Genomic DNA, 14205 nt, shown 5'->3' with positions numbered 1-14205 from the left:
TTCTTTTTTTTTTAATCTGTAGGCGGATGACTATTGGACATTAATATATATCAAAGCCTGTGAATAAGGCTGGGTACACACTACAGGTTTTTCAGACGATTTTCAGGCCAATCACACAATAAACGACGTTCGGCCACATTTTGCATTAGTGTGTACGCAGCAAAGATGAGCGATTTTCGCTGCAAAGCACATCGTATTCTTTCATTTGATTTCTAAACTGAACTAAAAATCTTGTTCAACGATGGAACGATGTTGTGCCGATCTGCAGTGTGTATGCACTGAGGACCAGCAGTGCCCATAGATCTCTATGGAGTGTGCAGAGTAAACATCTTTTCAGCCGAAGATTATGCCAGATGTAGTGCACAGATCTGAAGGTAAATCTTGTAAAATGTGTTTCGTGTGTACACATGAATCAGGATGCTGATCGGGACTTTTACTCAGTCATTGGTAAAATCGTCAAGGATATCGCATCTGGATAATTTTTGTATAGTGTGTACCCAGTCTTGCTGAGCTGAATTATTAACAAGTACCTGACATAACACAAGTGCTTATTCTTCTAGCTTAATCTGCTCAGCATTCTAGAGGAGGCAGAATGCTGCATTGGAGGCTCACATGATGAGTCTCCACAGGATGTTAGGGCACTAAAACATTGCTTTTTTTTGCCTGAACTTCATAGTGGTGCAAGCCAAAATAAGTAGCATTTTATTTGCGCACAGGAACCTATCACGTGAGGCTTCAATGGGTCTTTGCACTTAATTGAATCTCCCCATATTTGTCACATCCTTCTGTAGTGATTCTCCAAAACTGTTTGGAATGGAAGCAGGAGCAGGGGGCATAGTCTTTAAATATGAATAACTGTCTTGCAGTCTTGTAGATAACAGAAATTCTTTGTACAAATTTGAGCATTCGTACATAAGGCCATTGCCAAAGCTGTCACAGCAAACTGACATGCTATGCATTATCATTCCATCTTTTTGTCCTATATCACCACTATATAAGACACTGCTCAAGTGCTGTTAGATACAGCCATTTTTGATAGTGAATAAATATTTAATCACATTTTATCGTTTGAACAGTGTGGTTTGTCCATAAACTTCAGAATATGTTTTTGCAATCAGTTATCTTTAGCCATAAAAATAGTTACGACATTATTTTTGTAAAAATACAAAAAGAACATGCTCTCAAAATAAATATAAATACATTATATTTATATTTCATTATATAAGTAAACCACAGTAAATGTTTGCTCTGGCCACTTACTTCACACTTTGTAACGAGTGAGGTCGACTAGACTAGCCTCAAAATTCAGGTCGCCTTCCTGTCAACTTGAACCAGGCTGGCCATTCCCTTCTGACGTCTCTCATTAACAAGGCGTTTCCACCCACATAACTGCCGCTCTGGTTTTAAGCACTGTTCTCTATAAACTCTTGAGACTGTTGTGTGTAAAAATCCCAAGAGATCAACAGTTTCTGTGGTACTGAAACACCAATGACCTCCTCCCACTTAATTTCATATGAGCCCTTCAAAGCTTGGCCATGAGATAATAGTAACCTAGAAAATGTTGAGATAAGACCCTTTGAGTTAAACCTCTATTGGCAGAATGTGTCTAAGGGGCTAAACTGGATCAGGCTGTGTGGGGTCAGCAGTGAACTATATAGGAGTAAATTGAATATACTGGAAGAATCTGATAGATGGCTGCCTTATGCAATTCTCTATCAAATTACAGACTCTCATAAAGTGATCATAAATGGTAAGTGAGAGGTAGGTGTGTCAGCGGAGGTCAATTTTTGAATGAGATCCAGAAGGGTAAGTATGTGGAAAGGAGGCACAACAGATCTGCCACATCATCAAGCCACATTCTGGCGTGTATGGGTGCATGGCATAGAGCACACTGGGCTAGATTTACTAAAAAGGTTTTAAAACCAATTTACTAAAGACTAGGGATGTTCATGCTCGGTTCTTTGAAAACCGAGCTACCCCCGAACTTTACCAATTCGAGTACCGAGCGGAGCCATCTCGGTATTTCCCAGCGTCCTCAGAACTGAAATCGAGGCAAAATGTCATTGGTGCATAGTCAGATCTCGCGAGTTTTCAATTCCATAAATACCTCCCTCCATGGAGATCCAACTCCTTTCCTCAAACAGACACAGGAGGTTTATCATCGTTCTTGGCAGTCTCCAATGACATTGCTCTGTGCCATTGCTCACACAAAAACAGGAGGGGTGGCAGTGTTCTTATCAGTATCCAGTGCCATTGCTCTGTGCCATTGCTCATAGAGAAACAGGAGGGGTGGCAGTATTCTTATCAGTATCCAGTGCCATTGCTCTGTGCCATTTCTCATACAGAAAGAAAACAGGGGGGTTGGCAGTGTTTTTGTCACTCTCCAGTCTCAGTGCCATTGCTCACACAGAAACAGAATGGGTAGCAGTGTTCTTGTCACTCTCTAGTCTCAAGTGCCATTGCTCACACAGAAACAGAAGGGGTAGCAGTGCTCTTGTCAGTCTCCAGTGCCATAGCTCAGCACCATTGATATGGCAACCAGCTGTTGGCACCAGTCATGATTATACTAGTCCTTTTATGTCATCTACTAAATCCTTAGTTTTCACAGTTCCGCCTGTCCACATATCTGTGGTTAAGTGTATAGTGACTAGAATGGCATTTTGTAGCCCAATAATTTTCTCTTTTTGTAATCTCCTGGTACAGGTGAGAAATTGTTTGTCTAAAAAAATGGTGTTGAGATGTAATTTGGTAACAGGGACACCTCAATTGACTGTCTAAAACCTGGTGCATTAATGGTGGATATTGGATGCAGATCTAATACTAGCATAGTTGCCATGGTGCCTGTAATCCGCTTTGCAACTGGTTGACAACTGTCATACTTCCATCCTCTTGCAAAGGCTTGTTTAATAGTCAATTGTTCTAAACTACTGATAGTCTTCTTCTTGGTTTGTGTCTGGGTTAAAGATCTACCCCCAGCAGCAGGAACAGCAGCGGGCCTAAAACTCAAGGATTCTTCTGAGGAATCCTGGGTAGAGGAGGAGTCATCTCGCCTTAGCAACTTGGATGCAGGACTAACTCCAATCACTAGTGAAGATATTGATAATGAAGGTGTTGGTGGGGTAGATTGCAGGTGGTGGGATCTAGCTGAGAGAAAGGAACTAGCTGAGGCTGGACTGCTTGTTGTTATTTTTTTAGCATAAGTTTCTGAGTTTCCCAAGAGCTTGCCATGAACTCGCTTTAAATGGTGTAACATGGATGAGGTTCCTAGATGGTTAAGGTCCCTACCTCTACTGACTGTGGCTTTACAAATGTTATAAATGGATATCCAACTGTTGTCAGGATCAGAATAATTACACACATAAGAGGTGGATTTTTTGGTCTTATGCCCAGACATGACAATGGCCTTCTTCTTATCACTGTCAAGAACTGCTACCACTGGTGCATGACTTGCCACTGTAGAGTTCATTGACAGCACTGTTAGCTTAGCTGCTTTTAGTCCATTGGTAGCTTGTTTTGTGGGGGTCCAAACAAACCAAGGACTTCAGCCACAAAAGTGGCACTCCTTGTTGCTGAAGTGCTTGGTTTGTTAAACTGTTCCTGCTATCCCTCCTGTTTCTGAGTGAGTTAAACCTTTTTAACATATGGGTGGGTGGGTGGGCTGAAAGACAATTCCATCTTGCACCACTTTACTTTTCTGCCACTGCTGTGTGGCAATGTTTCCTAGATGAGCTATGAACTGCTATGTGTTTGTGTCATTGCTCTGTCACTTAGCATCCACCCAGCTCGCTGCAGTCTTTGGCAGATAGTGTATAAAAATAATATTGTGACCTATGAGGTGGTCAAATTTGACTGGAAATGACTGGAAATTAGTGTTATTGAGGTTTAATAATACGGTAGAAACAAAAAAGAGCCAAATTATGTGATTTTTGCATATTTTAGCAATTTTCCCAAAAAATACAGATTCAAAACCAAAATCAAAATACATGAGGGCGGTTTTGCCAAAACCAAAACGAAAAACCAAAACACAAAGTTAATACAGATCCAAATCCAAAACCATCTCTACTAAAGACCAAACCATCCTGAAAACCACCATTTAACAAATAGCCATCACAATTTTTAAGATGATAAAAATACAAACCATCAGATTTACAAAGCAGAGGTTTGACAAACCGCCATCAAAACAGCCAAACCAAAAGAGGTAGTTGTGAGAGGCGAGATTGCACAAACAACATGCTGTTTAAACTATCTTGCCATTCATAACATAGGAGAAGGCGTTTTGGCAAAGCCCATAATTCCATTGTGGCACAATTCTAGAAGTCAATTTGTCTTCTGTTTACCATCAAGCCCTCCCAGGTAAACATGTCAAGCAGTACAACCAAGCACAATGAAGGTAAATGGGGCATTCTACAGAAACATTGTTTATTGTTAAAATGAAGCAGTTTCACAGTATACAAATAGGATCACATGTTCTGCCTGTTCAGCAGTGACTCAGCAAGCTTCATATTTCTGCCCATTTCTACAGCTGTGCTTCAATATTTTGCAGGGTTACAAAGAAGTTGGTAAAACAAAACTTGTATGTGTTACATTAGCTGAATATACGCTGATTCATGTATGATTGTGAAATGACCATGTCATATTTAATATATAGAGCTATGCTTGGACATTGCTCGTTCAGCACTGACAGCTTGTTTGCCCCAATGTGTCACATATTTTCTACAATTTATTTTGAGTATTTAATGTTAACTTTGCCCTTGTGCAAATTACCCCCCCCCCCCATGCAGAGTATTGACATCAGCATCCTCTTACCAGAACTGTGCTTAGTTTTCTTTGTCTGACAGTTTTCCTTATATAATTGTTCAAGTTGCAAATAACAATAAAATATTATTAGCCTAAATCATCTTTGCACACAACAGTTTTATGAAAGCAAATATCTGTGAGCTGCTAGGGCCCACGTTATCTAGTGGTTAATACAGTACATGTGTTTTAAAGTTGCATCACGAATGTTGCTATATATTGTGAATATACAGCACGCCAATGTTGTGATAGGTTTACCTTAGAAATATGTTATTGTCAAGTACTGTGTTAATAATATGTATTTAATACTTGGCTGGTATAAGTCACATGTTGTAGTCTAAATGGTAAAATGTGCCATTTGCAATCTGCAAGTAGATATAGTCTAGATGCACTGACTTCTATGAGTAAAGCTGGGTACACACTACAGAAATTTCGACCAACTTTTTATGCCGAGCGATTTTACATGCGACCGATGGTCTGATCGCTCGGTCCACGGACTGCATACACACTAGCCTTGTTTAGGACGATAAAAGGAAGAGTGGACGTCCCTTTAGCGACTTTTTACAGCCATGTTGTCGTGAGCAATTACTGTAATTTCGTACTCACAGTTGTGGATCGGTCGGAAGTTTATACACACTACACAGCGGAAACGAGATTGGAACGAAAATATTAAACGGTACGACCAACCAAATGAGGCGACAATCGTCCATTTGGGCAGACTTTCGACCATCGTGTCACTGCACACACTGACCCGACTTTTGAACGAGCGGTCATATGTCGGCTGTTTGAGCCGATTATTGGACGAAAACAGTGTAGTGTGTACCCAGCTTAAGGCACCGTTGTGTAAAATTGTAACCTGTAATTTATGTTGCTATCTATTGTAAATGTATCGCTGTGTGAGGAATGTGGAGGGTAATAAAGTTAAGCTTTGTAGGCCAGGTCAGTGATACTGTGTTAGATTAATGGGTAATAGGCTATTGTTCGCTGTTACCTTCAGGGCAAGCCAGTCTTTGGACCTCTAGTTGTATGTTATTTAGCCTATTGTGAGCAGTGTCTGATTCTGTTCTTGAGGACAAGGTCTAAATCAAATAACCTTGCTTATCCCTGTGATATATGAATGTTATTTGTAATACAATGTTAATTATACAACATATGCTATATTGTGTGTGTATTGAAGTGATGTCATGTATTTGCTGGGGTAGGTGAGGTGAACATAAAAGTGACATTAATATTAGATAGAATGCAAGCTCTAGAGAGCTGGAGTAAAGAGCATCTGAGGTAAGGCAAGGGGGGAGGGGGGGGGGGTTTGGCTAAGATTAGTTGTGGAAGCCTCTGTATGTAGTAGGTGTTTAAAGGCACCCCCTTTAGGCGATGGGCCATTGCCTGGTCCTCTGACCAAAAGGCTGGTAGTGTCTGGAGCCCGGGGTGCTGATGTGCCCCTGGTTTAAAGGCAGCCAGGGGTGCCTGAAAATTCACTGGTGATGGGGAACCTGCAGCACCCTCACTGTGAACAGAGTACGACACGAGCACTGAGCACTTATAACCTCCCTTCATCACTTTTATTTCTTGGTCCTGGCCTTTTGGCTGGACCAGAACATTTTTGAAACCCATTGGCCACTAGGCTGGGGCCTTTGGGCATTTACTTATTTATTGGACACATAGCACTTATCACAAAGCACTTTTCATGTGAGCTGAAGAGCCAACCTTGGGGAAAGAGGACCGCCCGAGCCTTGCGACGGAGGTGGTCCTGAAGACACTTGCCTCCGAATGGGCATTTGGGCTCTCCCTAGTTTTGGTGAAGGAGGGCCTGAAGATTTATTTTTCTTTTTTCCCTCTCTTGGGCCTTTTGGCTCCTGATGCATAAGGAAGAAATGGGGCCCTTTCCCTTTTGGGAAGGGTACAATTACCCAAGCCCCCAGCACAGTCACAGACTGCACTGGGTGATTTGGAGCACGCACCTCGGGCTTCAATAAATAAATAAAAAATAAAAAAAAGTGGGGGAGATGCAGTTTGATGAGGGACTCTTGTGTTAGGAATAATAAGCAGGAATCTATGTTCCGTTAGTACAGAGTACCTTTGGTGACAGTGTATTGTGTGAGCTGACCTGCCAAGTCAGTAGACAAGGGCTGATATCTGCGTTAAATCACAGAAGGGACACGCCATGTATTAGGAGATGTCATCTAGGCCCTTGTCATCACATACTCAGACTTATTAATGTTTCACACTTAAATCACATACACATGTAGCATGAGCCTCCCTGGGCTTCGTGAGTTCACAAAGAATCACAGAGAACACGCTAGATTAAATTTAATTAATCTGCAAAAAATTTCCAAGGTTTATTTACAAAACTTAATAACAAGACATACAATATGTTACACAAATGAACTTCTAATATAGCACACTGATGCACAAACATGTATATGGAAAAATCCACTCAAGCAGACAGAGACACACACTCACACATTGATGCAGACATACAGATAAACACATTATATAGTTTTTATACCCTTTTATTTGTATTTACTTTTCGTTATTATTAGAATTATTATTATTTATTTAAAAAAATGCCTACATATTATGCTGTGCTGTACATTAGGGGATCATAACACAAATTACTTACAATGCCATTCAGTTTACTTTTTGCCAATTGAGCTTACAATCTAAAAAGTGCGGAGAATACTTGATATATAAGGTAATAGAATAACAATTGCAGCTAGTGCTGGGCAAAGTGGTTTACAGAAGGCTTACATTTTAATCAACTTTTAAAGGAGAAATCAGGTTAAAATATTTTTTTCATTCCTGGGAGCCTTATTTCTCATTGGTCACTGTCAGATAAGAGCATGTTCCCCACCAAATTGTCATCTTGGGATGAGGATTCCTTAGGGAGAAAACTCCTTTTTTTTTTTCCAGAACTTTCTTGTAAAATTATTTTTTTACATCTATTTTGATGTGAATTTTTATATTCTTTTTAATCAGCCACTTCTGTTTTATGAAGATTGCATTGGTACCCTACAGGGGTATGGTTAGGGCTTCCAGGTGTACTGTTTTCCATCTTCCGCTGGAAATGTAAAACTAGAATCAGTAATATTCTAGAATTGAGACTCCTGATCCCTTCACGTTGCCATATATGGAAGAACTAGGATCATGTAACTGTTTACAGCATTCTGTTCCTAAATGAAAATATGAAAGGGCTTTATGAATCCATCCGTGTCTCACTTTTCCAATTGAAAAATATCAGAGAGCTAAGCATTGTGAAGGAGATTACTATGTCCAAGAGATATATCAAAGTTCTTCATGGCTGGAAGTATATCTTAGCTTTATCAAAATTGAAAATAAAAATGATGACATCAGGTTTAGAATTTCTATGACTTTTCCCACCAATTGTAAATGCTACTTCTGGTGAGATACCATTGCCAATATGCTCCTAACTTTGACATACATGTGTATCCTATCGTTAACTATTTGTAAAAAATGTGCTAGTTACACATACAGTAGACTGATTAATTGTTTTTCTTCATAACTTGAATTGGAATGAAGAATCGTACCCTCCTCCCCCTGAGGACTGGAAAACAATGTATATGATTTATAATCTTATTGATCAGCTCCAGAGCAAAATGTTGTTTACTTCTCCTCTGCCAATAAAACAAAACAATCTACTATATATATCTACTATATATTCAAGTGTTAGAAATAAATTGTCATGTTTTGGTGAAATGCAACATGTAAACTTTGCCTATTAATTCACCCGCAGAAAGGTTTTTAATTCACTTAATTTGCCAATTCATTGAAAGGGTTTGTCTATGTTTGTAGAACCGTCTCGCAGTGAATCCTGCTCACTTACAATGAGCCAACTATAAGACATTCATAAACCTTCCATAGAACTTATGGAAGAGCTTTTACAGCGCTCTATTAAACCGCTGTGCGGAGAGTCCTCGGCTCTCAGCTCCCACCGCGTTTCTTTGAACTGGTCATTGCTCACAAGGACTATCGAGATATAAATACCAGAGGGGCCCACAGCTCGCTGGTTCTGCAGCACTTACAGATAGCCAGGACATCTGCCTATGGTTTTCTCTGCAGCGTATGTAACAGAAAACCATAGCGGTGGCTTTGTCAGATCTCTCCTGCGGCTGCGAGAGCCGAACAGCGCTGAAGGTAACTGGCAGAGCTCTCAGCGCTTACATATGGCTGTATAAAAGTATTATTACTGGGAACAGAGAGGGGATTAAACACAATCATATTTACAGTGAAAATCCCTTTAAACCAGGCTGTCTTTTTAAAGCCATGCACAACAGGCACATAAAACAATGAATAGTAAAAATATAAAACAATGGTACTACTGTGTTTGGGAGATGCTTTGTTTAATGATAGACAAGCAATCTACTTTTTTTGGTTTGCTCCAAGGAGACCTGTTCAATTGGAGCCTATGAATGATATTTGGATTTTATCTGAGCCACATCAATTCATAGTAATAAATACATAGAAGAAAAAGGTTCTTTAGTAGGATGACTTTTTATAGCATAAAGCCAAGATAAATATATTAAATAATATTTAATATAAATGTAAACATTTCATACAATAATAATGTCATATTTCTGTTTAGCAATACATGGCTTACAGGTATCGCTACGTTCCTCAGCATCAGTGATTGGACAGTAATACATTTTAGGTGCCTTATCTATTGCACAGTTGGTACTTTCAGTATCGTGACTTAAACAGGTCTCTGGCGATATATCATTGGCATCCAGCAAATGTAAGACCGCTCGGGAAAGTGATTTGTAGAATTATATTTAAATATTATCCCTGTCTTTACTCACATTGCTGCTGGTACCCCTCCCTTTTTTCACATTGTTAAAGACATTCCTTCTATTGAAAGTAACTGTAATTTTATTTCCAACAATAACTGATTGCCCACCCCCCCCTCCCCCTCCCCCCAGGCTGTTACAGGGATATCATCAGGCCCATGTGACTGTACCCACCAATCACATGCTATGTTGTGTTTTTCATGTTTTTGGTATAACAGTTGTTAGCGTAAAACCCGTTTCTCATCTATATGGGTCTTTGTAATAAAACCACAGGTTCCCAAGAAGAGCTATGACTGTAGATGTACACCTATGTAACATGACGCAGGGCTGTCATGCGGTGCTTTTGCAGTGTGTTGGATGTTGAACATGCATTGTTACTAAATAAATAAAATACACAATACAAAATACTAAGATACATTTCTTCGTATAGGGAGAAGCTTCCCCCTGTATTACACAGTACCCTGTATAAAGCAGACATCATTCTACCTGAGCTTCACTGACAGGGAATGATACAGAATTCATCATACAGTTCTGGAGCAAAGAGCTAACACTTCTAGAACTGGGTAACAATCCTAAACTAGCTGCACTGGGCCCTATGCAGGTTCAGCGGGTGTAACGGGGACAGATACCAGGGTTGGGGCAGCTTCGTTACTGATCTTTATTGCTGTCAGACACCCCACTCTCTGCTCTCAGCTTCTGGCTGCTGTTGTCATTGTAATCGATCCAGTGCAGGACCTCGTCTGGGAACTCCGGAGACTCCACCTGAGGAGACATCACAAAGAAACGTTTTACAGCAAAAGGAACCATCGGTCTTCACCCCACACTGAGCTTCTCCAGCTGCTGCATATATTCACCCTCTGCGCCCTTCGTGGCAATTTTATACATCCAAAAACGTGAAAGAAGACCGTACTGATGGATAGCATTATAACCAACGGGAGTATTTTGACTTAAACAGCTCTTTGGGGATATATCATAGACGTGACTACACTGTGTTGTTGGAGGACCCTGCTCCTTCCACTATATAACTATCAGTCTGTGGCTTCCTGCTGCCTCTATTCCCTCCTCACATCATGTCACTGCCCCTGTCACATGCAGCCCTGTATTCACTAATGCATCACTCATCTCCTGATATACTCTGTGCGGCTGAGGACCCTGCTCCTTCCACTATATAACTCTCAGTCTGTGACTGTGGCAGTCTGACTCTGCACTGCTGTGAGCATTATGATGACATGATTGTCTACAGAATGTCCTATTCTGCCCAATTCACAAGGACGAGCGATACATGATAAAAAAAAAAGTTGTTTCCATAACAACATATATTCATACTTAGGAATTAAACAGTTAAACATAATATAAGTTGCAGGATATAGTATGTGCAGGTCATGTCCATGCTAAAATTATGCATATATATATATATATATATAATATGACATGTACACTAATTTCATACACTGAAGCTGCGGTGCTGGGAATTAACTGAATCAGAGCCTGGACCCTGTACAGTTCAGAAGCTGGAGGGTCATTGCCACTGTCACTGCAGTGTCCAGTTGGGAGACGGTATCTAGGAAATCAGATCTGTTCTGACAACACACAAAAGTCAGCGGACACATTTTACATTAGAAATATGTAAGAATGTAAAACCAGCACCAAGTACGATACACTAAAAACACACGCATGTTCACCAACTAAAGCAGTCTATAGTTGAGCTTCTCATAACGGCTCAATCCTAGAATACAATTACCGTAAATATTATATTTATTTCTTAGAGCTCCCCTGCCATGCAAAGATTATTATACCACCCCTACAACATATACTCAATTGCTTGTACTGAGATCTTTAAATGCTCTCCGCCTTGATCAAAGTGTTCTAAATAAACTTTGCATTATATTATAACATTGTACTCATCACAGTCCTTACCTTTCTCTTACACATGGTCTGTACCACTTTATCGGGGGAGTTTCCCAGAATGTGCTGGCGGCTTAGCAGTACAGCGCAGACAAAGCCATCCGATGGGGCTACAAAGCGTTGCTCCACGTAGAAGGCCTTGTCATCCCAGCAGAGCAGGCGCGTGCGGATCTCGAAGGCCTCCAGCAGGCGAAGTGAGCGCCTGTACCGCACTGTGCAAGCAGCCATCACCATGCCGGCTCCTAAGGAGTGTATCGCCCCAAAGAGCCCACTGCGGGTGAAGAAAGACAACCAGGCGAAGTCGGCCTCACGGAGGTAACGGGAGTTGTTCATGTGCAGCAGGAAGTCTAGGTCATGGGGCAGAACCAGGCCGGAGAACGTATGTTCCTTCAGGAGGTCCTTCACAACGGGCTGCAGGCGAGCTTTCAGGACCGCCAAGAAGGCACGGACAAAATACCAGACATCCAGCAGGGAAAACAAGACAGCAGTCAGGCCGAGAACCAGCACCACGATCCACATGGCCCTGGCGTTGGTCTATCCAAGCTGATAAGGTGACTTAATGTGTAGGACCTGTAGGAGGAGAAGACGATACGGCAATTATGTATATGCATTTCAAACAAGCCTTGCAAAGCCCTGTAAGCATAACACACATGGAGAATAATTTGGAGGACACGGGATGGACCATTGATGCAGCCAGTGCCATGTTTTCTACCAATGCTCCATCCTGTGTTTCTCTCGTGTTGTCTGTCTGTGAGCATTGCCATAGTCCTTGCCTTCCCCACAAGAACAATTCAAGCCTGAGGCTCATACCAACTTCACTCAAAACAAATGTATGGAACGGAGTTCAGGTATTTTTAGCTGTTGCCTTATAGAGTCACCTGGTTCTAGACTCCTGTTTTATGTACACATTACATGGTACCATATGCACTAAGTGTGTAGAAAAAAAATCTCCCTGGCCCCTCCCCTTACAGCTCCTCTGGTATTAGAGACCGGCCCACGAGGAAGCCGTCCGGGAGAGAGCATGGCGCATTATGGAGTCTGTTGGGCTCATAATCTCTCTTCCAGGCACAAATGGTCGCAGCACACCCTTTTGCATAAACACATGAATATATGTGACAGAATCAACTAATAATGTACAGTGATCATGTAATGTATAAATACAGGTCCAGCTGTGTTAGCTTCTGGGACATTTGAAAATAATACAAAATGTTAAACAAGATAATGAAAAGGAATAAATCCAGTATTTTGCATTTCATTTTACAGTCAGTTCTTGTTTGTAATGTACCTAGACCAAAACCTGTTCACTACAGTTTGCTAAACAAAGTAAAAAGACATTTTATCGAAACAGTGGTCACACATTCAAGATTTCAGAAGTTCTAGGGATATACAGGTGGGACCTGAGCTTTAAATGGTGTCTCCACGTATGACTTAGAGTCCATATGTTAACAAAATTCTATTAGTTTGTGAACTTGAAGCCCAGAAAAACTGCTTTTTCATTGTTAGGTTGTGACTACTATCTAGAGTGTCTCAGAATAACTTCCTGTGGACACAACAGCAGATCACAGAGCAGCTGTGTATGAAATAGGGCTAAAAAAATGTATTTTAGGAGGTGAGTGTGCTAATCTTGTAGGAGGCAGTGACCTGTCCACCCGTGTGATTGTGTAGGTGAGGGCAGGACTATATGTGATGGGGGCATTGACCTAATGTGAGGAGGGGGGGAGGGGCTACTGTCACATTGATACAGGAAGATTCTAGCTTTTGACTAACAAGAAAGGGATCTGCGCAGGTTCTGGATCCTGCTAAAACACAATAACAAAATGGAAAGTGCAGAAATAGCGCAAAGCTTGGTATCTAACAATTTATTAGCTTATACAAAGCTTGTAAGTACATATATAAAAAAACTGATACTGCAATATATTGGAATAAAAAGACCAAAAATACAGTGAATATGAGGCCATCCATTGCATATCTTTAAATTATTTGTCACTTAGGACTTGTTACTACTTAATCTTTATGACACATCAATCTAATAATGCGACCTGTACACCTGACCCAGCATAATATTTTAAAGCTACATAGAAGAGGTAAATCTGTCCACACAATCCAGCAAAAAGTCCTCTAATACCTCTTCCATGACAAGTCAGAAATACATATTACTGACACTGGTGGTAATGGTTAATCCGATGCTTTTAATAACGACACTGAGGGGTAAATGTATGATGCTGTGATTTTTTTCAACTCGCTGGAAATCGGTGACTTTGCATTGAAAATTTAAAGCGGCGATGGCTTGTAAAGGCAAGTTTGCCTTTACAAGCCATCGCCACTTTAAATCTTAGCTGTAAACTCGCCGATTTCCGGCGAGTTGAAAAAAATTGGACCATAGTACATTTACCCCTGAGTATAAAGACATATATAATCCGATTGCTATAAAAGCGACCTGCTTGAAATGCTGACTTACATTAATAGAGAAACAGTACCCCATCCACTGGAACAGGCATGGGGAAGGAATAGTTCTTAAAAAGAAATGGAAATATTTGATATAATTTGTTGTTTAGCTTAGTGAATTACGCAAGTTTAACAAATAGTATTTTTTTAAATGCTCCCTCCATTCAGAAGAGAATATAGAAAAACAGAGAGCCCTGTAGGCAAATGGGTTCATTCCATTTGAGAGTCATCCCACATTCTGAACTAAACTCCCAGGCAG

At 40.7% G+C, this 14205-nt stretch overlaps 1 protein-coding gene across 1 annotated transcript; it reads right to left on the bottom strand.

Moving 5' to 3' along the window:
• Nucleotides 1–9260: 9260 nt before the first annotated feature.
• On the bottom strand, nucleotides 9261–12091 carry LOC142125331 (protein THEM6-like). The gene is made up of 2 exons (XM_075194266.1): nucleotides 11514–12091; nucleotides 9261–10358 (listed from the first exon to the last, which is right to left on the bottom strand). The coding sequence occupies exons 1-2, from the start codon at nucleotides 12018–12020 to the stop codon at nucleotides 10245–10247; spliced, it is 621 nt and encodes a 206-aa protein (XP_075050367.1). The 5' UTR covers nucleotides 12021–12091; the 3' UTR covers nucleotides 9261–10244.
• Nucleotides 12092–14205: the final 2114 nt, after the last annotated feature.

The sequence above is a fragment of the Mixophyes fleayi genome, unplaced genomic scaffold (assembly GCF_038048845.1).
Source record: "Mixophyes fleayi isolate aMixFle1 unplaced genomic scaffold, aMixFle1.hap1 Scaffold_26, whole genome shotgun sequence".
NCBI lineage: Eukaryota > Metazoa > Chordata > Amphibia > Anura > Limnodynastidae > Mixophyes > Mixophyes fleayi.
Note: the sequence above shows the minus strand (reverse complement) of the source record. Positions and strands in the feature narration are given on the sequence as shown.

Bases quoted from the DNA above. Each gene is read 5' to 3' on its own strand.
- LOC142125331 (XM_075194266.1), bottom strand. From the start codon at position 12,020: ATGTGGATCGTGGTGCTGGTTCTCGGCCTGACTGCTGTCTTGTTTTCC. The intron at 10,359-11,513 runs GTAAGGACTGTG...ATGTCTCCTCAG, and splicing joins AGACCATGTGTAAGAGAAAG to GTGGAGTCTCCGGAGTTCCC.